Genomic DNA, 23,663 nt, shown 5'->3' with positions numbered 1-23,663 from the left:
TGGCAGGAACCCAGATGGGGCCGGCCCATCTCTAGCAGAACAGGGCTCTTCCCGTAATATCGTGGGGAGGAGAAAAGAACAGATAGGCCATAAGATTGAAGGATGTTTGCCTAAGTCAGCTGGTTAGTTCTCAAAATACCGCCCCAAGCTATTAAGGCGGTGGGGGGGGGGGGCAGAATAATGTTACTAATGAGTCAAGACCTAAGAGAACCATGTTGCTTAGAAACATCACAGTGGATCCTTACTGTATGAATAAAATGTGCTCGGCTAGAAACAGACCTTGGCCAGCGTGTTGGTTACCCACGACCTGGTGTGTCCCTGTCTTCCCCCACTTTGCCCGCTAACAGGCTTCCATGTATCTGTCCCCCTTTGAATTCTGCAGTTATCTCACTTTACTGCACTGTGAGAGCCAGCCTTGGAATGGGTTTCTTTGAAATCTGCTGAAAGCAGTGCACGGAGCTTGTACACATTCAGCTTTTCTGCATATTCCTTCCCCCTGGAGAGTTCATACTTGCCACACGTGAGGTCGCAAGGTCAGAAAACAGAAAGGCCCCATCCTCTGCCACACTGACCTGAGGGGAGGCTGGACAGGCAGACCGTGCTTCATTGCAGGAGTGCCAAAAGGGTTGCTTTTGCACTTTCGATAATGCGCAGGTATATTTATATAACTTACTGCAATGTCTGTGTGTGAAAAAATGGCTAGCTTTCACTGACATGGGACCACGTTGCTGCAACAAAGCTGGCATAGCTGTATTTAAGGAATCTGCAAAGTGGGGCGCCTGGATGCCTCAGTCATTCAGTGTCTGCCTTCGGCTTAGGTTGTGATCCCAGGGTCCTGGGATCGAGCCCCACATTGGCTTCCTGTCAGCAGGGAGTCTGCTTCTCCCTCTGCCCCTGCCCTACTTGTGTGCACTCACTCACTCTCTCTCTCTCAAATAAATAAAAATCTTAAAAAAAAAAAAAAAAGAAACAAACAAACGAAAGAAAAAAGAATTCTACAAAGGAACCTACAAGTCAGCTTTGCTGGCTCCCATGCAAATACACATTAGTTATGCTCCTTCCCATGAAAAAGGCACCTTAAGTGAGCCCAGGCTCTGGTGGGTATTACTTCAAACCCCAAACACATCTGAATCCAGAAAATAAATTCTCTCTGAAATTATTTTGTAGCAAGATTGTTCAAGTTCCAAGTCCCCTTATGATCCAGATAAGGCTTGACTTTTTTTTTTTAAGATTTTTTTTTATTTATTTATTTGACAGAGAGAGATCACAAGTACACGGAGAGGCAGGCAGAGAGAGAGAGAGAGAGAGAGGGAAGCAGGCTCCCCGCTGAGCAGAGAGCCCGATGCGGGACTCGATCCCAGGACCCTGAGATCATGACCCGAGCCGAAGGCAGCGGCCTAACCCACTGAGCCACCCAGGCGCCCAAGGCTTGACTTTTCACTCTCAATAAATGTCAAGTAATAGCAGGGAGGGAAGATTGGGATTCTTCCAGTAATAATGCAAGAGAGTCCATCATTTCTGTTAATGATAAGATTTCACTTGCAAAGCGATAAACACATCTGGAGCCATAACTGAAGCAGATGTGCATTTTCAGAGCCTGAGAGCTGGTTTCCTATCTTGCCACCTCCTACACCATTGGGGTGAGGGCTCGCTGATGTTCACTGAGTAAAAGACACACGTCCGGTACCTTATATGCACGTGAGTGCCGAGTGTGAGTTACCTGTGGACGAGAACCCTGTTCCCCGCGTCCGAGATGCCAGAGACACACTCACCGTCCAGACGCTCCACCATGACCGTGTGGCAGACCGCAAGCAGGAAGAAAAACTGGCGGACTTCCGACTCTTTCCCCGACTGGATTTGCTCAATGAGATAGTGATCATGAAACGCAAGCTTTCTATCAGCAAACGGATTCCAGCTAAAGTCGACTTGCTGAGAGAAGTGGAGGGAAGAAACGCACATGAGAGTCTGAAAATGTGCACGTGGGTTTCACAAATGAGAGCCGCCTGTCTTCGGAGCCAAGTCGTTCTGGAAAAGTGATCTTGGGATTTTTAACACACTCTTTAGTGTCAAGAGGCTCACACCTGTCTTAAAACAAAAAGGCACCCTGTGGTGGGTTTGAATGGTCCCCCAGAAAGATACGTGGAAATCCTGACCCCTCTGGTAGCTGTGAGGACGACCTTATTTGGAAATAAGGTCTTTGCAGATGGAATCAAGTTACGATGAGGTCCTACTGGATGACGGAGGACACTAATCCAGTGACTGGCGTCTTTGTAAGAGGAGGGAAATTGGGACGCAGACACACAGATGCCCAGGAAGACCATCATGGGATGACGGAAGCACACATTTTAGGGTCGGGGTCTGTAAGCCAAGGAATGGCAAGGACTGCAGGCCACCACCAGAAGCTAGGAGGAGGCAAGGGAGGATTCTTCTCTAGGACCTCAGAGGGAGCATGGCCCTGCTGGGAGCTTGATTTCAGACTTCAGGCCTCCAGAGCTGTGAGAGAATGAACTTCTGTTGTTTTCAGCCCCCCATTCTGTGGTACTTTGTTTCAGCCATCATGGGCAACAAATGCGCCCCCCTGAACCCTTCCCAAGGTGAAAGGACTCACCTCAATCTTGCTGTGACTGTTTTGCGAAGCATCCCGATGGTCTCCTGAGGAGCAAACAGGACACAAGAAATGGAGTCTCCTCCCATGTGCGGAGGTCCCGCCCCACCTTGCTTTGGTTCTATGGGTCTCAGCCTGTTTCTGGACAGCCTTCAAGTTTAGAAAGATTTTCGCATTTTTCAAGAGTTGTGAAAACAAGAGAACCTAACAAGAAAATCTGATGCCAATGATATACGGCCTGCAAAGGCTCAAATGCTTTCTACTTGGCTCTTTACACAAGAAGTTTGCCGACTGCCCCCCTGGCCCCCATCTAGAGGTTCAAATACTGGTGCCTCTGTCTTTCCACACAGCATCCTCCTTGGGGGCCAGACTCCTGTCCCTTGAAGTGCTTTACTTGGCCCCCCTCCACCACCATGTACATGAGAACTACCATTTCCTGGACCCCCCAGTGTCCCACCACCTTCCTCCTGGACCCCACGTCTGAGACGCTCCTTACATGAAAACACATTCACGGTATAGTTTTCTACAAGAGAAAAGCACACAGTGTTCTAACTGCTCTTGTAAAATAAAATTGTATGAAGTGGGTGCCTGGTTAACTCAGTCAGTTAAGCATCTTTTTTTTTTCTTTCTATATTTATTTATTTATTTGAGAGAGAGAGAGAGCGCGCACACAAGTTGGGGATGGGGGCAGAGGGAGAGAGAGACTCCTCAAGCAAACTCCCTCTTGAGCATGGAGCCCCACATGGGGCTCGATCCCAGGACCCTGAGATCATGATCTGAGCTGAAACCAAGAGTCGGCCACTTAACCAACTGAGCCACCCAGGTGCCTGACATCTAACTCTTGATTTCGTTGGGGTCGTGATCTTGGGATGGAGGGATCGAGCCCCACGTCGAGCTCTGCGTTCCACACAGAGTCTACTTAGTCCTCTCCCTCTGCTCTTTCCCCCGCTCGTGCTCACTCTCTCTCAAATAAATAAAATCTCTTAAAAAAATAAAATGATTAAAAACTGTATTAAATCTTTATTTAAAAGTCAGAACATTCTAATTGAATACAGTATTAGCCTTAATATTTTTATAAATATGCAGCATGTTTCAGGATATTAGAATGCACATCAGGGTTTTCAAAATAATTGTGGGGACATACATACAAAATTCACCATGTTAACTATTTTTTAATTTATTTGACAGAGGGAACACAAGCAGGGGGAGTGGGCGAGGGAGAAGCAGGCTCCCCGCCGAGCAGGGAGCCCAATGTGGGGCTCGATCCCCGGATCCTGGGATCATGGCCTGAGCTGAAGGCAGACATTTAACCGACTGAGCCACCCAAGCGTATCCCACCTTAACCATTTTTAAGTGTATAGTTCGGTGACATTAAATACAGTCCCATTGCCATGCAGCATCACCCCCCACCCACTTCAGAGCTCACTCATCTGGTAAAGCTGAAACTCGGTACTCATTAAACAGTAACTGCCCATCCTCCCCTCCCCCCACCTCCTGGCAACAACCCATTCCACTTCCCGTCTGTGTAAATGTATGTCCTTTTGTGACTGGCTTCTTTCACGGAGCATGGTGTCCTCCAGGTTCACCCATGGTGCAGCGTCTGGCAGAATGTTTTCCTCTTCAAGACTGACTAATATTCCGGGTGTATGTGCACCCCACATTTTATCCACTCATCTCCTGAGGGACACTTGGGTTGCTTCCACACTTTAGCTATTGCAAACAATGCTGGCAAGAACATGCTTGTGCAAATCTCTCTCCCCATCCCTGTTTTTGGTTCTTTTAGGTTCACACCAAGAAGTGGAATTGTTGGATCACACGGTAACTTTATGTTTAATTTTTTGAGGCACGTGTGCCTACTTCTGACCGTTGACCTCTCCCATGCATGTGTTCCTGAGGCCACCAGTGAAGCCACCTCAGAACTCAGCCCAGAATGGCCACTAGGGCTGGGATTGGGGAGGACACCGGCAATTCTGGGAAGGCGGGCCCTGGTCACACGGACCCCGGGGGACCGAGTGATGGCTTCCACTCACCATAGATTTGCCCATTGATGCAGCACTTCTTAAAGGTCATGATGTTTTGCGTGAGTGTCCCTGTCTTGTCTGAGAAAATGTAATGGATCTGGCCAAGTTGCTCGTTCAGCGTGGTGGTTCTGGCCTTTGCAGGTGTGTCCTTCTCTGGATAGTACATCTGCAGGTCCCAATTTATGAAGTAACTCTGTCCAAGCCGGATCACTTCCACACTGGGAAGACAAGACGGAAGGTTACTCTGGATGGTGCTCTCAGATCCGAGAGGCAGGGAGCGGGCTTCATCTACACTCGCGTGCACGGGAACCGGCTGCCCTTGAGCCCTGCAGGGTCCACGCGCGCAGCCTCCGGGTTCTCCTGACCAGACACATCTTTCTCTAGCCTTGATTTCTCACGCAATCCTGAGTACGTCTGACCCCAGTGCCCTGTAGGACTGGCAACATGGTGACAATGTAGCAATCCCTCTCTCATTCCCATGGCACCTGGGGATGACTGGAATGGCTATGCTCACCTCTGCCCCCCAGCTGGAGGGGAGGGTCCACGAGGTTACAGACCCTGTGTGCTCACAAGTAGGCCCTAGGGCTCTTGGCAATTAACTCCTACACTGTGATTCCACACTGTGAAAAAGCAGGGTTTTTCTTCCTAAATTTTTATGGAGATAAAGAATGTCCCAAATAGATACTCTAGAAGAATCATCTCAATTTTAAAACTCTAAGGGATTAAATATATTGCAGTTCTAAGGAAGCTGTTTACATATTCAGCCAAGGTTGAATGGGCAAAAGATGTCTTACAATAAATTAAAGAGATGGAAAAAGACTCCTTCTCTCACCCTATAAGTATTTCCTGAGTGCCCTCTATGTACAGACACCATTCTAGGTACAGGAGGCCACATTAGGAAACAGAACAGACAAAATCCCTGTCTTTAAGGAGGTTACCTTCTACTGGGGACAAATACAGAAACCTGTAAATACAGCATGTGGTGAAAATTCCCCACAGAACATCAAAGCAGGGTAAAGGGAAGATGGAGAGCAACAGGGAACAGAAGTGACTTCTAAAATGGAGTGGGTCCAAAAAGGCCAGCATGCTAAGGGGATGTCCGAGCAGAGGCCTGAAGGAAATAAAAGAGCAACCATGTAGGTAAGAGGTGAAAACTTTCCAGCAAGGACCAGAGCGGGTGCAAAGGGTCTGTGGCAGGTACTGGCACCACCCTGAGGAGTACCAAGGGGGCTGGAGTTGAGGGAGCCTAAGGAGGGGGCGAGGTACAGGAGATGACGAAGGGGAGGAGGAGAGCAACAGACCATACTGGGCCTTGTGGGTCATAGCGTGGCCTCAGTAATGAGTTTATCCTGAAGGCAATGGAAAGATACCACAGGGTAGAAAACAAAGCAGAATGACCTGATCTGACTTATCAGATCTAGAAGGACCTTTATTTCCAAGAGAAATAAGGAAATCACATTAGTCACAACATGATTTTTTAAAAACTGAAACTGACACACAGTTTATTTTATAACACACAGTTTTAAACAAAATAATCTGTTTAACAGCTCCCTCAACAAAGGTAAAACTCATCTAGTTTTTTGTCGTTGTTTTTTAAGTGACTGCAAACACATGGCTCCCCCGGGCTCTACTCCATGCTGAGAGAATAGCAGTAACTACATATAATAAAATTACAAATCAAACAAATGCACATGTAATAAAATTAAAATAAAACAAGTGCTTCTAATTACAGAAGTATATGTGATCCTGTATGTCTCTGGGCTGTTACTTAATTGGAACTCAGAGGAGACTCTGGCTCCTGGGTATATTCCAAGACACAACTCCCCATCCAGGGGGTCTAAAATCCAACTGCTAATGACAGCAGACCTTGAGATTGAAGAAGGAAAAAAAGTGAACAAGGAAGGAATCTCACCAAGCAAGGTGATCACCACTGTCAGAGACAGGACCTTGACTCCTCTATTGTGGTTGAGATTGAGATGAGAAACAGAACACTCTGAGAGGCGGACTGAGGGCGGGGAGAGGGGCATTCCCAATGGAAAGTAGTGGCCAGGAAGCATTTTATGAGCAAGGGATGTGCCAGATGGTAATAAAGAAGACCCAGCTAAGAGATTAGGAAGGCTCCTGAACAGGAAAACAACTAAGTTTTCCCACGATGCTAGAAATCTCCACCTTCTCCCAAGGCCCTTTCTGAAGCTTGGGCTCTGAAGTCCACGGAGAAGAAATATTACCAAGGAGTGACTTCTGGACTCTGGTGGTCTCATCTGCAAAGTGGTCAAAACCAGACACTCCAGTGTTGACTTCCTTTCCCCCTATTACCTCCAATCCTGAAATGAATGTTATCTTCTTACTTGTTCCTTACGGCCTCAAAGACCAACAATTACTGATAGAACTGAAGGTGCAAAGTTGGGAAAATGTGCTCACTTAAAGCAGGAGGCCCACGAGAGGACAGCCTTACCTGACATAGAGAGAGATGGGCACCATGGTGTTTAGAATGATGATGTAGCCCCAGAAATTTAGGAATCCACGGTAGGAGGGTGTATAGTCTTCTCCATCATAGAGGTACCAAGAATAGTTACCAACTTGAGCTTCCCAGTAGGCATGGCCAATGGCAAGACCGGCAGAAACCAGGATGAGAACAACAAAGATCTAGAAGACACGAAACACTGAAGCGTATTTGGAAGACAGACTGCAAACTCCCAGAATGTCACAGATGCTAATTAACCTTACTGAATACCTCGCGTGTTAATAATTTAATAGTCAGTAAAAACAACACACTTAAAGGGAAAACAATGCCACCGGGATGCTTTGAAAGCCCATTTGAGTTCTGTGATTGACTAATTTATCCTACGTCACACATAAAGGCACAGTTTTGTCCCCAAAGCTACGGTTCAAAAGAGAAGTGGTATCTTATGTTCAAATCCTTAATCGTCCTTTAATGCCTGTAGGGCATTCAATCCATGACCTTCAGTTTGAATAATATCGTACTGCTTGGGGAAGGTACCTTACATGAAATAATTTCAAACAATGCTGACTTGGGATGCTTAGAGAAAATATCTGAAGGAATAAGTTTTTTTTTTTTTTTTAAGATTTTATTTATTTATTTGACAGAGAGAAATCACAAGTAGGCAGAGAGGCAGGCAGAGAGAGAGGAGGAAGCAGGCTCCCTGCTGAGCAGAAAGCCCGATGTGGGGCTCGAACCCAGGACCTGGGATCATGACCTGAGCCGAAGGCAGCGGCTTAACCCACTGAGCCACCCAGACGCCCCTGAAGGAATAAGTTTTTTAAGCTAAGAGAATTTCATCCAGATTTGGGTAATTATTCCTAAAGATTTAATTATCACTTCAAGTTTAAGCTCACTTGAAAAGTGGTACCGTAAGTATATCCTGTTGGGGAAATTAGGAGGATACACTTAGGGGATGAATGCAAAAGTCCACTGTCCTCACGGTATCTGGTATTTATGGGTAGGAATACAATTTCTGAGGACAGATTTAAATATCTGGACACAGATTCCAAAAGTGCTCTATCTCAAAACCACGTGGCTCAGCAATAGAGAAGAACTCATTGTGAGTCCTTTGGCCATAACCAGGACAATGACGCTGAAGATGCACTTGAAAAGTTCAAAGTGTTCATGAAATGCCGGATCAGAGAAAAAAAGAACTGCTTCTCAAATCAGTGTATTACTTTTATATGACTTTGAACATGTATATGTAAAGTACTGTAAGTTTTAGAATTCCCCAAAACCTTATGAATTCAAATTAACCTAAATACTTGAGAGAAAGTGACTTTTCACTGGGAAATCAGAGGATTGCCTAATATTTGGAGCCAGGCCTGAGATGCTATCCTTAAATGACCTTGCAAGGTTTGCCTTTGGCTGACATCTGGAAACCGAGATGGAAGGATTTCCTTTTCCCTTATTTCCTGATAAGAACGGCTCTTTGTGCCTAACTGTAAAACAATATGGTTTATGCCGACCACCTGCGTTCTTCCAGGGAATCTGGAATTTTGGTACCTGCCTGGCCGATGGTGCCTATGTGAGCAGATCCCAATAAAACCCCAGGCATAGACCTTCCCTGGTACGGACATTTCACATGGCCTGTCAGAAACTGTTGCATAGGGAATTAAATGTATCTTGCCGTGTGAGCCTACTGGGAGAGACTCTTGGAAGCTGCCACCTGGCTTCCTCTAGACTCTGCCTCATGGGCCTTTTGCCTTTGCTGATCTTGCTTTGTAGTAAGTTACCATAAGTCATAGCTATGAGGCGAACTAGCTGCTCTAGTCTATGAGTCCTCATAGTGAACCACCAAAGCCGGGGGTGTTCTTGGGGACCCCTCAACACATCTTATACTTAGCCTTGCCTTTTATGTAGACTTATACAGTGTATGTAAGGGGGAAAAGTTTGTGTTTACAAGAACTACCCCTAGGGGAAACTAATAGCAGTAAAATCAGCCCTACATTGACTCTAGGAGCCCAGTCCCATGAACTTATCTTGGGCTCCCTGGTCACTCTAGTTATAAGACGCTCAATCAGAGGCTCCTATAACTGGAATTTCAATTCCCAAAAGGATTCTCCTATTGGAAGTATGGCATTTCTGAGAAAAAAGTAAGCGAGTCCTCTCTCTCCCATCTAGCCTTGGAACACCGCATGCGTTCTTCTCCTTGGCTCGCAAAGGTAAGATTTCTCTGCATAAGAAAAGCCTAAAACAGGGGCACCTGGGTGGCTCAGTGGGTTAAAGCCTCTGCCTTCGGCTCAGGTCATGATCCCAGGGTCCTGGGACCAAGCCCTGAATCAGGCTCTCTGCTCAATGGGGAGCCTGCTTCCCCCTCTCTCTCTGCCTGCTTCTCTGCCTACTTGTGATCTTTCTCTGTCAAATAAAATAAAATAAATTAAAATAGGCTAAAACAGCATTACAGCAAAAGACAGTAGTCTAGCCTCTTATCTACTGAAATAGAAAATAAGTACCGTATAAACCATGTAGTTCATCAGGTAATCGATTTTAGTTCTTTTAAATCTGGTTTTCCCACTATTCTTCATTATTTTCGTGTCAGCACCTAAAAGCAGAAAATTCAGTATGATCAATACTTGGGAAAATCAATTCACGGCCACGTCAATAAAATTACTCTTTCTTCAGTTTTGACGGACAATGAACAGAAAAAACAATCCCCTCTTTAAGACTTAAAAGCACGTATCAGATCAATTTCCCAAGAAACTCCGAAATTACCTGCAAAAATGACCAATCCATGGCAGAAATCCGTGTTCCTAATTACACAGCCACGTAACAAAATTTTGTCTGCATCCAGAGGAAAACTTGTGTTTCTCCAAAACAGTGTTCCTGTAAACTTATCTAGTCGATTATTGGGTTCTTCACATTCAATAAAACCTTTAGAAAAATATGATTCATGTAAGTACTCACATGCAAAAGAGCTTGTGGTTTTAATTTTAATTAACTGGGACTGAGTTGAGCAACTAAAATTTAAAACAAAGACAGACGTGTTTGCACAAACCATCAAATGTTGACAGTGAATTTTCTCTTTGGAGGTATTGGTGTGTGATTTCAAGTGCCATTTTGAACTTTAGATTGGTTTCTCTAAAAGGAGAGGAAAAGAAAATTAAATGAGTAAAATTTGGAGCCTGGAAAGGAAATGTATGAAAAATGCTACAAAATAACATTAGGTATGCCTGGAAGCAAAAGCCAGGCATTAACTTTTCCGATTTTCAAACTCTGTTTGCCTTGGAACTTTGGATTTAGTGAGGTTATTTCCAGAACAACAGAAAAACTTCCTTGGCAATGACTTGGGCCATGTTGGTCCCCTTCGCTGTTTGTTTTTATGGGCCAATATGGTTGGGACGGAGGCACCCACGTGCTTCCTGTCCTCCTCCTTACTAACTTCACTTTCGCCACCCGCCTAGACTATCAAACTGCTATTTATTATTATTTTTTAAAGATTTTATTTATTTGACAGAGATCACAAGTAGGCAGAGAGGCAGGCAGAGAGAGGGGGAGGAAGTAGGCTCCCCGCTGAGCAGAGAGCCCGACGTGGGGCTCGATCCCAGGACCCTAAGATCATGATCTGAGCGGAAAGCAGAAGCCTTAAACCACTGAGCCACCCAGGCGCCCCATCAAACTGCTATTTAAAAACTTAGTTCCTGGGGACACCCAAGGGGTTTAAGTCGCCTGAGCATCAGACTCTTGATTTCAGTCCAGGTTGTGATCTCAGGGTCACGGGATCAAGCCCTGCACTGGGCTCTGTGTTCACCACAAAGTCTACTGGAGATTCTTTCTCTCCTCTGACCCTTCCCCCTCTCCCTGCTCAGGCTCTCTCCTAAAAGAAACAAATAAAATCTTTAAAACAACAACAACAACAACAACAAAACTTAGCTTCTAATATTTAATCACACTAAGATGATTCTACAAGACGTATTTGTTACAGAAAGTGTTTGGACTCTGTCAACCTATTATTTCCAGAGAGAATAACTGGATCCCTTATCTTTGAAAGAGAAGTCTATGTAGGAGCGGAGGTGGGAGCCTTATTCCCCAGCACGTAGCATTTCCCACCCACAGAGCAAGGAAGGCGCACGCTCTGGAAAAAGGAGTCAGGCTGGGCATCTGGGTGCTGGACGTCCTTTTGTGGGCTCCCCGAACACAGACTCTGGGGTTCCCATATATTCAGACTCTGACCTGCAGCCCTCAACCGTCCCATTCTGTCTGTTCTGACAGGGCCTGTTGGGATTTGCTACCTTTGAAAAGTTTTAGAGGCTCTCACTCATGGGGATAATGGCTGTTTTATAGGGAAGACTGATCAGCTGACCAAGCTACAGAGCAAAGACAGACCTGGTGCCTCTGAGAGGACTTCAGCTCTTCACAGAGAACTTACGGGTATCTAGGGTGTGAGGTAAGGTGCTCACCTCAGAGGGGGAAGTGCCAACACCAGCTTGGAGAACCAGCACAGGGGAGCAGCGTCCCAACCCGGCCACTCGCTGTGTGACCTTGGGCGGGCTACCTCAGATCCTTGTGCCCCCCTTTCCTCGCGGGTAACGTCAAGGTGGGGCCAATACTTGTCTCACAGGGTTGCTGAGGAGACTAAATGAGCTAATACATAACACTAAGGCAACACAGTAAGCACTCAAGCAATGCATTCCAAACTGGTCAAAAGCAGTGGCAGTGTAGTAACCAGAACCAAAGGGAAAATCCAGGAGTGCCTACTGACAGATGCTCTTTAAGAATCTGTTTTTTTCTAAAACAGATTATACCAACATTCATATGCACCTAGACATCGCGACACTGCTCAGTTGTATACAAAGGGCTCAGGCATCCATGCTTCTACGTTCCCTCAAAGTTGGGGGCAGGCAGGCTTGAAATCCCCACTTTACAGATGGAATTGGGAAAAAGAGAGGCTGGTCTTCTGGGGACACTGTCGGGTACCCAGCAAGCACTGGGGGCAGGGCCAGACCTCGGGCTCCTTTTCATGATGCAATTTTCAGTGGAATGAACGTGCCCTCAACCGTCGGCCTCAGAACAGGCCCAGTGAAGACCCACTTACCCGTCCAGTTCGGCTGTTTCAACATAGCAGAGGCTGTTGGGCTCCGAGCTGGACAGCAGCAGGACGTCAGCCTGCTCAGAACAAAACACACCGATCATACACAGATCCCCAAGGCAAAACTGAGCACCAGAGCCGCTGGGAGGTCAACACATGAGGCATGCAGGGTTTATTCACTTACAGGAATAAAATCATTTTTTTTCAGGCGAATGACATCTCCAACTTGAATCTCTTTCCACTTGGCAACTTTGAATCTAAATGTTAAAAATAATGATAGTTTATTGGCTTTTTCAAAGTTACTGGCAAAAGATTTGGAATTATTCTTTCTAGAAGCCAACATTCTGGGGGAAGCGGGACTATCACAGAAAAAGGGTTTTCCTAAAAGTACAGCCATTGAATGATGAAACCACATTGAGTGGTTGCGGGAATCACAGTCTCCTCTAAAGGAAGTGGTGGTGATGGGGACCTTTGTGACCTGTTCTTTCCTAGGTCACATAGTGAAGGCTAGAGGGGGCTACTTAAATGTGCGGGAAGGAGGGATACCGGGCACCGCTTTTGTTTTTGCTCACGTCCTGTGTGCTCCTACCTCTCCTGCTCTCTTTCCTTTGGGCTGTCCACCACCTGCTCAGGACGCAGGTCTCAGGTGGTCCCGGGGCTATTTTCAGTCTTAAATTTCATAGGAAATGCCCTTTAAATATCTCACAAGTCAACATCTTTTTTAAACATCTTTTTAAAATATCTTTTAAAACAAGTAGTCTGTTTTAAAGATGTTCATCTATAGAAAAGGTATCCCTGATAGATACTGAGAATCTATCACAACTAATAATCTTAATATCTTTGGAGGCAGAAATCCAATTACTATGTGTGTCCTCCCATTAATTCATGGATAAAAGAGAGCTGGAGTTGAAAATGGGTATTTTTTTTTTCAACTTAAAATACATCTTAAATATATGCCTATACCCCAATTTCACCAATTTTATTAGAATTTAATACACAATTCTTTTTTTTAATTTTTTTTTAATTTTTATTCATTTGACAGAGAGAGAGAGAGAGAGAGAGAGATCACAAGTAGGCAGAGAGGCAGGCAGAGAGAGAGGGAAGCAGGCTCACCGCTGAGCAGAGAGCCCGATGCAGGGCTCGATCCCAGGACCCTGAGATCATGACCTGAGCTGAAGGCAGAGGCTTAACCCACTGAGCCACCCAGGTGCCCCAAGAATTTAATACACAATTCTTAATCTTAGCATAAAAAAAAAAAAACTTGGCTCATCTGTCAATAAATGAAGTGGTAGTTATTTTACATGTCAGTATCTGGGAAACTATAAATTAGAATTGGCATATGAGTGTCAAATTACAAATGAACAAGTTAAGAACCTTCTTCCCACAGCTTTTTGGGGGTATGAGAAGCAATTCGGTTGAACCCTTCCACTGTGACATCTGGTTTCCCCTTGGGAGGTCCCCTGCCCTCCCGACAAGGTCCAAGTCTCCACACAGGCTTGACCCTAGTCCAGGGGGAGCTGGAGCCACAGCCCCATCAGATATGTACCCGACCCCAAATTCAAGGCCACTCGGAACTACTCTTTATCAATGGAGTTAATCAGGCTGTGGCCTATCGCCACTGTCGTGGGGGCTGGCTGTGAGTCTTACCGTTCTCCCGGACAGTGACTCTAAGTGATTTGAAAGGAAACCTTCAGAACAGAATCCACTTATCGGGGCAGGAAAAAAAGCCATCCAAACAGACTGACAGCGTCTGTATGCAAATTAGACACAGCGGAACTGTGCGTCTAAGTCACCTTCTTTTTCTCAGGGTCAACATCTAAAAGAGTCTTTGAACTGGGTCTTCACACTATTCTTTTCTTTTTCACTGAAGTGTGATTGATCTAGAATATCCTAGTTTCCGGGGTACAGCACAGTAAATTGGCATCTTCTCAGTCACTATTTTTAGCCCCTGACTTGTGGTTCTGCTTCCAGGCGCTGTGCAGAAAACAGCGCGTTCCTGGTCTGTGAGTTGGCACCTCGGTCACAGCTGACGATAGTTATTTAACATTTATGGAGCACTTTCGATGTGTCGGAGGCTCTGAGGGACCAAAACAAACAAACAAAAAAGCCCCACAGAAACCCTAACCATCAGGACAGTCTCTTTGAGAAACCTAGAGTTCGGGACAGCTGAGACGCCGACACCAATAACCCTAATGAAAGTCAGGCCATGAGAAGAAAGAGCAAAGCAAAATGCTCTCAAAGTGCAGAGAAGGGAGAAATCCCTTGAGATGGAGAATCAGGAAAGGTGTCAAGGTATTTGGGCAGAATCTTGAACACATCGGTTTGGGAACGGCAAAGATGGGAACTCCAAGCTGAAGGAGTAAACAGTGTCAACAGTGCTGGGGCGCCTGGGTGGCTCAGTCAGTTCAGGGTCTGCCTTCAGCTCAGGTCATGATCCCCGGGGTCCTGGGATCAAGTCCTGCATCGGGCTCCCGGCTCAGCAGGACACCTGCTTCTCCCTCTTCCCCTCCCCCTGCTCAATCTTTCTCCCTCTCAAATAATAAATAAAAGTTAAAAAAAAATAAATAAACACAACAGTGCTGATACCGTAGGGCCCGTAACCCAACTTGGCTATAGCCTCTGGGTCGCAAGGAGGAGACCAAGTCTTAGTAAATTAACAGAGACCCTTCCAGGGAAACGGCCACTGTGCTGACAGCCTTCGAAAGGATTGAAGTTCGGAAGGGTTGTCTCTAAGTATGTTTCTGAGCACAGTGACCCACTCTATCCCTGTAACTAAGTGGCAAACAAAGGAAGGCACAGTACCTGCCATCCTTAATGACTTCACACGTCCTATTATTGATTTCGTTATCCATTTTATGGCGAGCCTTTAGAAGACAGAAGGCAAAAGGTTATTTTAATCATCTCAAAATAGAAGGTACGGATGCCGCCTCGGCGAGGAGAAAGCCGCACGAGCAATCCTTACCACATCGTCCACCAGGTCCTTGATGGCCGTGATGCCCAACACCACGAGCAAGGGGAACAGGGTGGTGTACCACGCCAGGGTCGAGATTTCAGGTATCGCCTACCAGAAACACAAGGAAGACGTGTGCCCATGGAGGCATGGCCTCTACAGGTGACTATTAACTCCAACCTCCCCCGACACCCGAGTCTACGCCCTGCAGAGCCTGGAGGAAAGGAAAGGCATCCGAGCCTCCGGGCCAACCTTCTTCCTGCTGCCCTCTCCAGCTTCTGACCTCCAGGAACAGATCCCGGAGGACATGCAGAGAACAGGCTCTCCACAGCTGCTTGCCCAGCCAGTGGTCGCTGAGGGTCTCAGGATGGAGGTCAGGACGCATTAGGGAGTGGCTGAAAGCTCATTATTGCTCCGGGCAGCTTTGCTACTGGTCCAGCCAAGAAAGGGCCTGCTGCCCTCCCAGGAGGCCTTGTCCCCTTGAAGACAGGCTTCAAGTTGGAACAAAAGATTGGGAGGTAAAAATAGTAAAGATCTCTTGTAATCGTCCTATGGATCCTCAGACCACATAATGTAGTGGTTAAAAGGACAAGCTCGGTAGAGAAATTCCTGGATCCAAATCCTGTCCTGCTCTCTCACTTAGGGCTTTGGGATTTGGAGCAAGTTCTGGTACCTGCCCAGGCCTCAGTTTCTCTGCAAAATGGAGGTTATGATAGCCCTCGCATCACAGAGAAGAATTAAGTGAAGTAACCAGGCAAGCAACTGGCTATAACTTATTCTAATTTAAATTGCTTTTTCCTTGGAGAAGATGATTAGGGGTGGGCTGGAAGACAGAAAGATCACTTGCCGCATTATTCTCACTGTGTGTAATTCCCCTTTTCCTTGTTTGAGGGAAGGCAGGCAGGGAAGGACAGCTCACCTATCACAAAGCAGAGCCTTCAAATTTTAGTGTTTGTCTCCACACAGGCCTATTTCAAAGGTCCTTCCTGATAACAGGACCGTTCTGTACTCTCATGCCTGGAGGTTTCATATTCTACCGCATCTGTCGGGTCTCTGTTTCTCCCTCGGGTTTCCTCGCCACTCCCCGCACCCTCCATCCCGACCTGGGCACACACACACTCCCATCTCATGAAGCCTTCTGGAGGGAATCCCGGCAGATGAGACCGTTTTCTAAATCCAGTTCTGGTTGTAAAAAAGCTAGTAAAACCAAGGGGCTATGCTGCCCTTTGTAGCCTGCACATCAGGGGCTAAAGGTCAACATTCTGGCAAGGAGAGGGTGTAAAGTTCCTCTGATTCTAACAACAGTTACTACACAGGGAAAATTAACACTCTCCAGGTAAGTGAATCCTTTGCCACAATGGGGACAAAGACTCAGGAAAAGGACAGGCCTTTTGTCCATGTAAAAGCAGCTTGCAAAAATAATTATTGAGATTCAGGACTCAAATATTAGCACAAATTAATATTCTTGAGGAAATCAAGCATCTGAAGAGAAAACAAAGGGCAAGCAAGCACACAGAAAACCAGAATTTTAAGGTACAAATAATTTTACAAAGTGAAGGTTTTAACTGTAGTCACTTTGGGGAAATCAGTTTTAACACTCACATCAGGATGAAATGGAATTTTTAAAAAATATACAATTAAAATATCTCCATTTGCTTCCTTTCCCTGTTCAAGGGACACTGACGCCCTGGTTCTGGTTCCTTTACATTAGTGTAACTACTTTCAAGATTATACATGTCCACAGTTTCAGTGTTACTGAGTCATCCCAATTCAAAACAGATCTAAGATGTCAAAGGTCATTACCTGTAAGATAAGAAGAATCAGGAAATAGAAATTGGCTGCCCTCTTAAACTGCTCAAACAAATTCATCGGCAGAAAGGAAAATGCATTATATTTGTATGTTTTAATTGCATTATTCTGTTGGGGAAAAAAAAAAAAAAGAAAAGTCACTCTACGTGAGGTCACACATTTGTCCTAGTGTAAACACACCTGCAAAAATCCCTAAAGACTGATGGCCTGTGGTGACACAGGGACATTGGCCAGAAAGACACTGAGATTTCCTTTATGCCTTTTATTCTAAACAGGGCCTCCTTGACTCCTTGGAGGCTCAGGTCAGAGACAGTAACAAGAAGTAGACATTTGCCCTCCAAGGATCTCCACGGCAAATCTGGCTAGGGGACAAGTAGACGCTGCTGGCAGATTCCTCGATGCCTCAAAGCCTCTTAGAAAATGGAGCAAAGCTAGATGTCTGCGTGGACCACAAAGCTGGAGAAGGGACACTCTTTTACTTAAGGAGGGATGAAGGCTACTATGTGCTGAACTGTGTGCCCCAAAAGATATGCTCGATCCTAATCATAGGACCCATGACTGTCATCTTATTTGGGAACGGGGTCTTTGCAGATGGGATCATGTTACAGCGACGTCACACTGGATTAAGGTGGATCCTGATCTGACAACTGCCATCTTTAGAAGATGAGGACAGCTAGACACAGACATGGGGACACACAGGGACAAGGCCATGTGAAGATGAAGCCAGAGATTAAAGGGATGTGTCTATAAGCCAGGGGGCGCCAAGGATTGTCAGCCACCTCCAGAAGCTAGGGAAGAAACTTGGAACAGACCTTCCCTCATGCCTTCTAGAAGGAACCAACCCTGCTGACACTGTGATTTTGGACTTCTGGCTCCCCCAACTGTAAGAGAACGAATTTCTGTTGTCTTAAACTAGCCCATTTGTATCCCTGTTAAGCTGTCCTAGAGAGCTAAAAGACATATTACAACATGTAAGCACACACTTGACAGGTGTTATCATATTTTAAAGGTAATCAGGATTATCTGAGGTGAAAATACCTTCAAAGTCTCTAAGTCTATCACAGGCAGAGAAGTGGGAGAGAAGTTATCAAGATTCCTTTCAAATTCCTATTACTTTCAAACACAAGGCTTCTGTGACATTATTATAAATTCTCATATAAAACATTAAGAGAGCTCTGTGCACATAGGGAAGATTCCAGTCTACATAATTTTGTTTTGGTCCGTGTCAAGCCACTCCTATTCACGTTTATAAAACTGAGTGTGATGAATAATCATGATACTCTATAGAACGGACAATGATTACCAACGGCTCGGGGCCAGGGATGATCTGGAAGGCAGGTGTCTCATGAAGCTGGTAAGCATAAGGGCCACTGGAGGACGTTGGCTTTTAGTAAAGAGTTTTTAGAAAGTTAAAATCAACTTACCGAGTACTTGCTCTCCTTAATACAAAAGAATCTTGTGTTCATGAAGTGAGGCTGTTCATGGAAGCTTCGATCATTTGCTTTGACTTGCCACGTACAATCTTTTAAAAAGAAAGAGAAAAAAGCCCATTGGGCAGAGAATTAGCATATGGGTATGGGTTGAATTTTGTCCTTCCCGGGTTCAGATGTTGAAGTCTGAACTCCCACTCCATGCCTCGGAATATAACCTGATAACATAACCTTTATATTATACGATGACCTGACTCCCAATTCAGGTTACTGCAGATGTAAGCAAGTTAAAATGAGGTCATTAGAGTCGCCCCCAACCCAACAGGACTGATGGCCTTCTAAAACAAAGTAAATTGCACACAGAATGCACAGTGGGTCGAGGTGGTGAAGTCACAGGGAAAACACTGCCACCTCCAAGCCAACAGGCGAGGCCTGGAACAGACCCTTCCTTCCCTTCCAGCCTCCAGAGGAACCAACCCCTGCCCACACCTTGATCGCAGACTTGCAGGCTCCAGATCGGAGATAATTAAGTTTCTGCTGTTGAAGCCACCCAGATGGTGACACTTTGTTACAGCAGCCCCAGAAAACTAGTGGACATGTTGTCATTTGACCGACTGTCCATAGAATACTGGGGTTCTAAGAATAATCCTCATTAAACACGAGCCAAACACAATCCCAGAGCCTCAGGAAGTCTCAGCTAAATGAAACCAAATTATTATTTTCACACTCACATATTTGGTTTGTAAAGTTTCTAACCCATTAAATAGGGAGTGAATGGATAAGTCAAAGAAAAGGCCATCATTGACTAATTCAACACTCTTGGGACCTGATCACAGATCAATGTCCTCTGCTCTACCTCACGCACTTAATGTCACACCCGCAGCGCTGAGGGGACTCGGTCCATTCAGTCAGCATAGACCCAAATTCCCAGGAACCTGAGAATGTCCACAGCATCTCTAATGCTGGGGGGAACAAAATTTCTCACCCAACAGGTGTCTCATTAAGCCCTTCTCCCTAACCATCCCCCTCCCCCACCGCCCAGCACTAGCTCTTCCTAACCTGATTCTCCTTGGAGATCGTTTTCTCCATGGTTACTGGAAGACGCTGTCTATGGGTTTAGAAGAACAATTCCTATCTCCTGGGAGATCACATCTTCCTCATTCCCACCCTAACCACCAACCACATTCCTAACATCTGTGCTTATCATCCCCTTATTTTTCTGTATAGGTTTATCAAGTACGCACCCCCCAAAATAAGTTGTTCAGGCCAGTTTTAGCTGTATCACGTGGATTCTTCTGTGAATTGCTTTTCCACCTTCAACACTATGTGAGTTTCATCAACACTAGTGTGGGTAACTGCGCTTTACTGTCACTGGCTTATAGTACCATGTGTATACCACGGGTTATCAGTTCTTCTGTTGGTGAATATTTGGGGTGCTTCTAGCATCTTGCTATTACAAATTCTTTTGCTATAAACATTCTCAGATTGTCTTCTGGAATTCATAAGAATTTTTTCCAGGTATCTGTTTAGAAGCAGAAAGTCTGCGTGATGACTCTCCTCTTTTGGTTGCCCACAATTCTTGCTGCGGCCTCCTCCTACTTCTCTTGACTGCCCCTGAAGGGACAGGAGTCCAGTCTACATTCAGGGACATGGGGCGTTGGGGGGTGGGAAGAGGAAAGGGAGGAGATGGTGGTGGTATGACGTCAGCTACAGCATTGGAGAACCAGTCAGGAAGGCCTGAGGCAAGATGGCGCCCTAATACTGTGCCTAAAGAGCCGGAGGGTGAGGTGGGGGTCGTCTGACTTCAAGATTGGTATCTCAGCTTGCACCATGGTGACATCACACAGTTAATCCACTGTGAGGTTACCACTAGGCTGTGGGACATAGAGATTCCAACAAAAGATGTGTTCCACTTTGAGATGGCCTATATATTTATCTAGCCCACACAAAGGAAAGCTGGAATGGTCTCCAGGAAGTCTTCTCTGAGCCTGGGCCCCCATAGGAGCTTGCCCCTGTCTCTGTTTTAATGAGACAACAAGGTTATAGCTTCCTTGCTCCTGAAACCCAGCCCCGGCTACCTTCCGCCATCTCCATGTTCCTCCCTCCACAGCCTGAGACACAACACCCACCTCTCCACCTCATGGTGGGACCACGGTTTTGTGGTAGGGCTGGCTTTAAAGTTCCTCAACAAAGAGCCAACCCAGTGGGCTCTCTTACTCCCAAAACCTGAATCAGCAGGAGATGTGCTCCTCCCTGATGTGCAAAATATCCTGGGGTCCTCTGTGGTGTGGCTGTAGCTGCTGCTTCCTGGGCTGGTCCAGACTCGTTTCTTTTTGTCATTTCTAGTGGGTCCACAGCCAGCTAAGGACTCGCTGGAGGTAGATTTCTGAGCTGACCTGTCACCCCCTATGTTATAGCAGTTGTCAGCCATCCCGTGGTGATAGGAACTCCTCCTACTGGTGTCTGGTCCTCCCTTCTTTCCTCTCAAGCTTCGGCGCTGGCTTTCAACCTGTCCCCTTACATGGCCTTCACTCTGCAAAACTGAAACAAGGGTCCCACTACTGCAGGCTTAGCTGCTCTGGCGACAGGCATGCCAGTGGTCTCTGGGCCTGCAACCAGCTCACGGGGCAGACTGGGGCCCCCCATGATGTGCTGAAAGTACCCATGGAAGATATGCTTGCAGACCTTCCTGATGACTAGGAAAGGTAAAGCTCACAAGGTGAGACCTAGTTTACTTCTGGCTCATGTCCTCTCTGTTGCCACCGATGCCCTATTGATGGAGCCCAGAACCTAATGGAAATTTCAGCAAAAGGGACCTTCTCACTGAGCGATGATGCACCCGGCAGTCAGGCGACATCCACAGAAGGAAAATATTTCCACCCGCCTGGTCTGTTTTATCCACCTGCTGCTTGACTTCTTCTGGCCCATGACGTGTAGCCCCGGAGCAAACATTTGCTCAGTGCTTACTACGTATAAGACATCATGCTAAGGAGTCCAGTTTCTCCGACCATTTGGCTGTATGCACTGGGCCTTCTTTTGCGATCTATGCTCCAAACCACCCCGAGAAGTCTGCCCACGAGCTGAGATGGGAGGGTTGCTTCTGAGCACAGGGTTGACTTTTCCACCAGGAAGGGTGGAAATCAAGTACCCGACCTCGCTTGGTTTCCTTACAGGAAGGGATAAGCATAGGCTACTATGGAAACTCAAGACAAGGATGTCATCCATCAGGAAGGAAAGCTGAGGAAGTGCCTCTTGCCATCAGGTCTTCCGCAGACTTGGGTTTGAATGTGCATACCAGACGAACTTCCTTTGTAGGCCATACATGGGTGGTCAACCCAGCTGGAATGAACCCCTCCCCCTCCCTGGCACACCGGTGAGAGAGGGAAATTAACAACTAAAGGGACTCAACTATTTATGGAGATGGGAATATATTAAAGAACATTTATAGGTAAGAATTCTAAAATTATTATTATTTTTTAAAGATTTTATTATTTGAGGGGCGCCTGGGTGGCTCAGTGGGTTAAGCCGCTGCCTTCGGCTCAGGTCATGATCCCAGGTCCTGGGTTCAAGCCCCACATAGGGCTTTCTGCTCAGCGGGGAGCCTGCTTCCTCCTCTCTCTCTGCCTGCCTCTCTGCCTACTTGTGATTTCTCTCTGTCAAATAAATAAATAAAATCTTAAAAAAAAAAAAAAGATTTTATTATTTGACAGAGAGCGAGCATGAGCAAGCACAAGTAGGGGGAGGGGCTGAGGGAGAGGGAGAAGCAGGCTCCCCACTGAGCATGGAGCTGGATGCACAGCTCGATCCCGGGACCCTGGGATTATGACCTGAGCCACCGAGGTGCCCCTAAAATTATCAATCCTATACAATTATCAAAATAAAGATATACTTCTGAAAATACTGTATTTCCGTTTTTAAAGGATTCCTTTTCTGTTTCACTTTTTTAAAAACCACAATACCATTACTGCAAATTCCTCTTGCCTCATCTTGGCTGCCCTTCATCGAGTCATCATCATGATCGTGCCATTACAAATGGAACTGCACCCAGCTCTTTCTAGCAGAAGTGCAGTTTTACCAAATGGGAAAATTAAAACAGAACCTCAAGACAACTCATAAGCACTGTTACAACGTGTGCTGTTACACGACCAGAATATAGCGTACACGATCAGAACAGTTCTCCCCCGCTGGAACAGGAGATCTAAATAAAAAGAGCTAAAAAAGAGATTTTAAAGGGTGATCTTGAATCCATTCTAGGTTTTGGTAACTTGAAAATGTATGTGCTTTTAACAGTTTCTGTTAGCATGCAGATGGTTTGCGACACAGCTCCACCTACCAGTGTCCCAGAACCTCGCTGAGCTGCTGTTCTAAAACCCACGAAGGCTAAGAAGGAAAACAGACTGGATTCCTCAAGAAGCAAGAAAAGGCCACAGGGGAGGGATAAAAATCAATCTCAGAAAAACTCGAGAGGAAAGAATAAGTTGCCCAGTTAGTGAATGAGTTAGATTCATTGCCTCCCCTGTACCCCGTGGTTCTTTTTTGTTTTAATTTTTTATTTAAATTCAATTTAGCTGGGATGCCTGGGTGGCTCAGTCGGTTAAGTGTGTGCCTTTGGTTCAGGTCATGATCCCAAGGTCCTGGGATCCAGCCCCCCACTCAGCGGAGAGTCTGCTTCTCTTTCTGCCCCCTCCCTTGTTCCTCCACTTGTGTGCTCTCTCTCTCTCTCTCTCTAATAAATGAATAAAATCTTAAAAATAAATAAATTCAATTTAGTTACCATACAGTGCATTAGTGCATTAGGGTAGGATTTAGTGATTCATCAGTTGCGTGTAACACCCAGTGCTCATTACATCAAGTGCCCTCCTTAAGCCCATCACCCCACCTACCTCCCCTCCAGCAACCCTCACTTTGCTTGAAATTTCCCCCATAATTAAGCCCCTAGCCAGTGGTTCCTCCGTCTGTCCTGCACTATGCCTCATCCCCAGCCCATTCTGATGTTAGTTGCTTCCGACAGAAAGGGTGTCTGACCTCAAGCAGTGGCAGTGAAGGGTCTACCAGAAATACCCTTGGTCTCTTCATTTTAGGCTGTGATAACACCTTGGGGAGACTGGAGAAAATAACCAGTAGGTCTTGATCTGCAACATGCTGACCTTAACCACAGGAATTTTCTAGTTAATTTTAGAAACATGACTTCAGTCAAATAATCAAGAACCACCCTATTTCCAGCAAGGTTCCTTGTTTGGCATAATTCAGGCAAATCAGAGGGCAAACAAACTAATGCCTTCTCCTGATTCTCCTCTGAGTGTTATGCTAATTGCT

General features: G+C 45.9%; 1 protein-coding gene across 2 annotated transcripts in view; it reads right to left on the bottom strand.

The window, feature by feature from the left end:
- ATP8B1 (ATPase phospholipid transporting 8B1) overlaps positions 1–23,663 on the bottom strand; it is a 120,732-nt gene that overhangs the window by 27,249 nt on the left and 69,820 nt on the right. For both annotated transcript variants that reach the window (XM_047697287.1, XM_047697288.1), the window contains 13 exons: positions 18,342–18,439; positions 16,912–17,025; positions 15,121–15,219; positions 14,961–15,022; positions 12,343–12,415; positions 12,165–12,235; positions 10,128–10,210; positions 9,845–10,003; positions 9,586–9,674; positions 7,082–7,272; positions 4,636–4,844; positions 2,609–2,652; positions 1,773–1,929 (listed from right to left, as the gene is read on the bottom strand). In XM_047697287.1, coding sequence (XP_047553243.1) covers positions 1,773–1,929; positions 2,609–2,652; positions 4,636–4,844; positions 7,082–7,272; positions 9,586–9,674; positions 9,845–10,003; positions 10,128–10,210; positions 12,165–12,235; positions 12,343–12,415; positions 14,961–15,022; positions 15,121–15,219; positions 16,912–17,025; positions 18,342–18,439 — 1,449 coding nt within the window. The remainder of the gene's footprint in view (positions 1–1,772; positions 1,930–2,608; positions 2,653–4,635; positions 4,845–7,081; positions 7,273–9,585; positions 9,675–9,844; positions 10,004–10,127; positions 10,211–12,164; positions 12,236–12,342; positions 12,416–14,960; positions 15,023–15,120; positions 15,220–16,911; positions 17,026–18,341; positions 18,440–23,663) is intronic.

Source organism: Lutra lutra, chromosome 12 (genome assembly GCF_902655055.1).
Source record: "Lutra lutra chromosome 12, mLutLut1.2, whole genome shotgun sequence".
In the NCBI taxonomy this organism is placed as follows: Eukaryota; Metazoa; Chordata; class Mammalia; order Carnivora; family Mustelidae; genus Lutra; species Lutra lutra.
The sequence above is the reverse complement of the archived record's forward strand: the minus strand, read 5'-3'. Positions and strand labels throughout refer to the sequence as shown.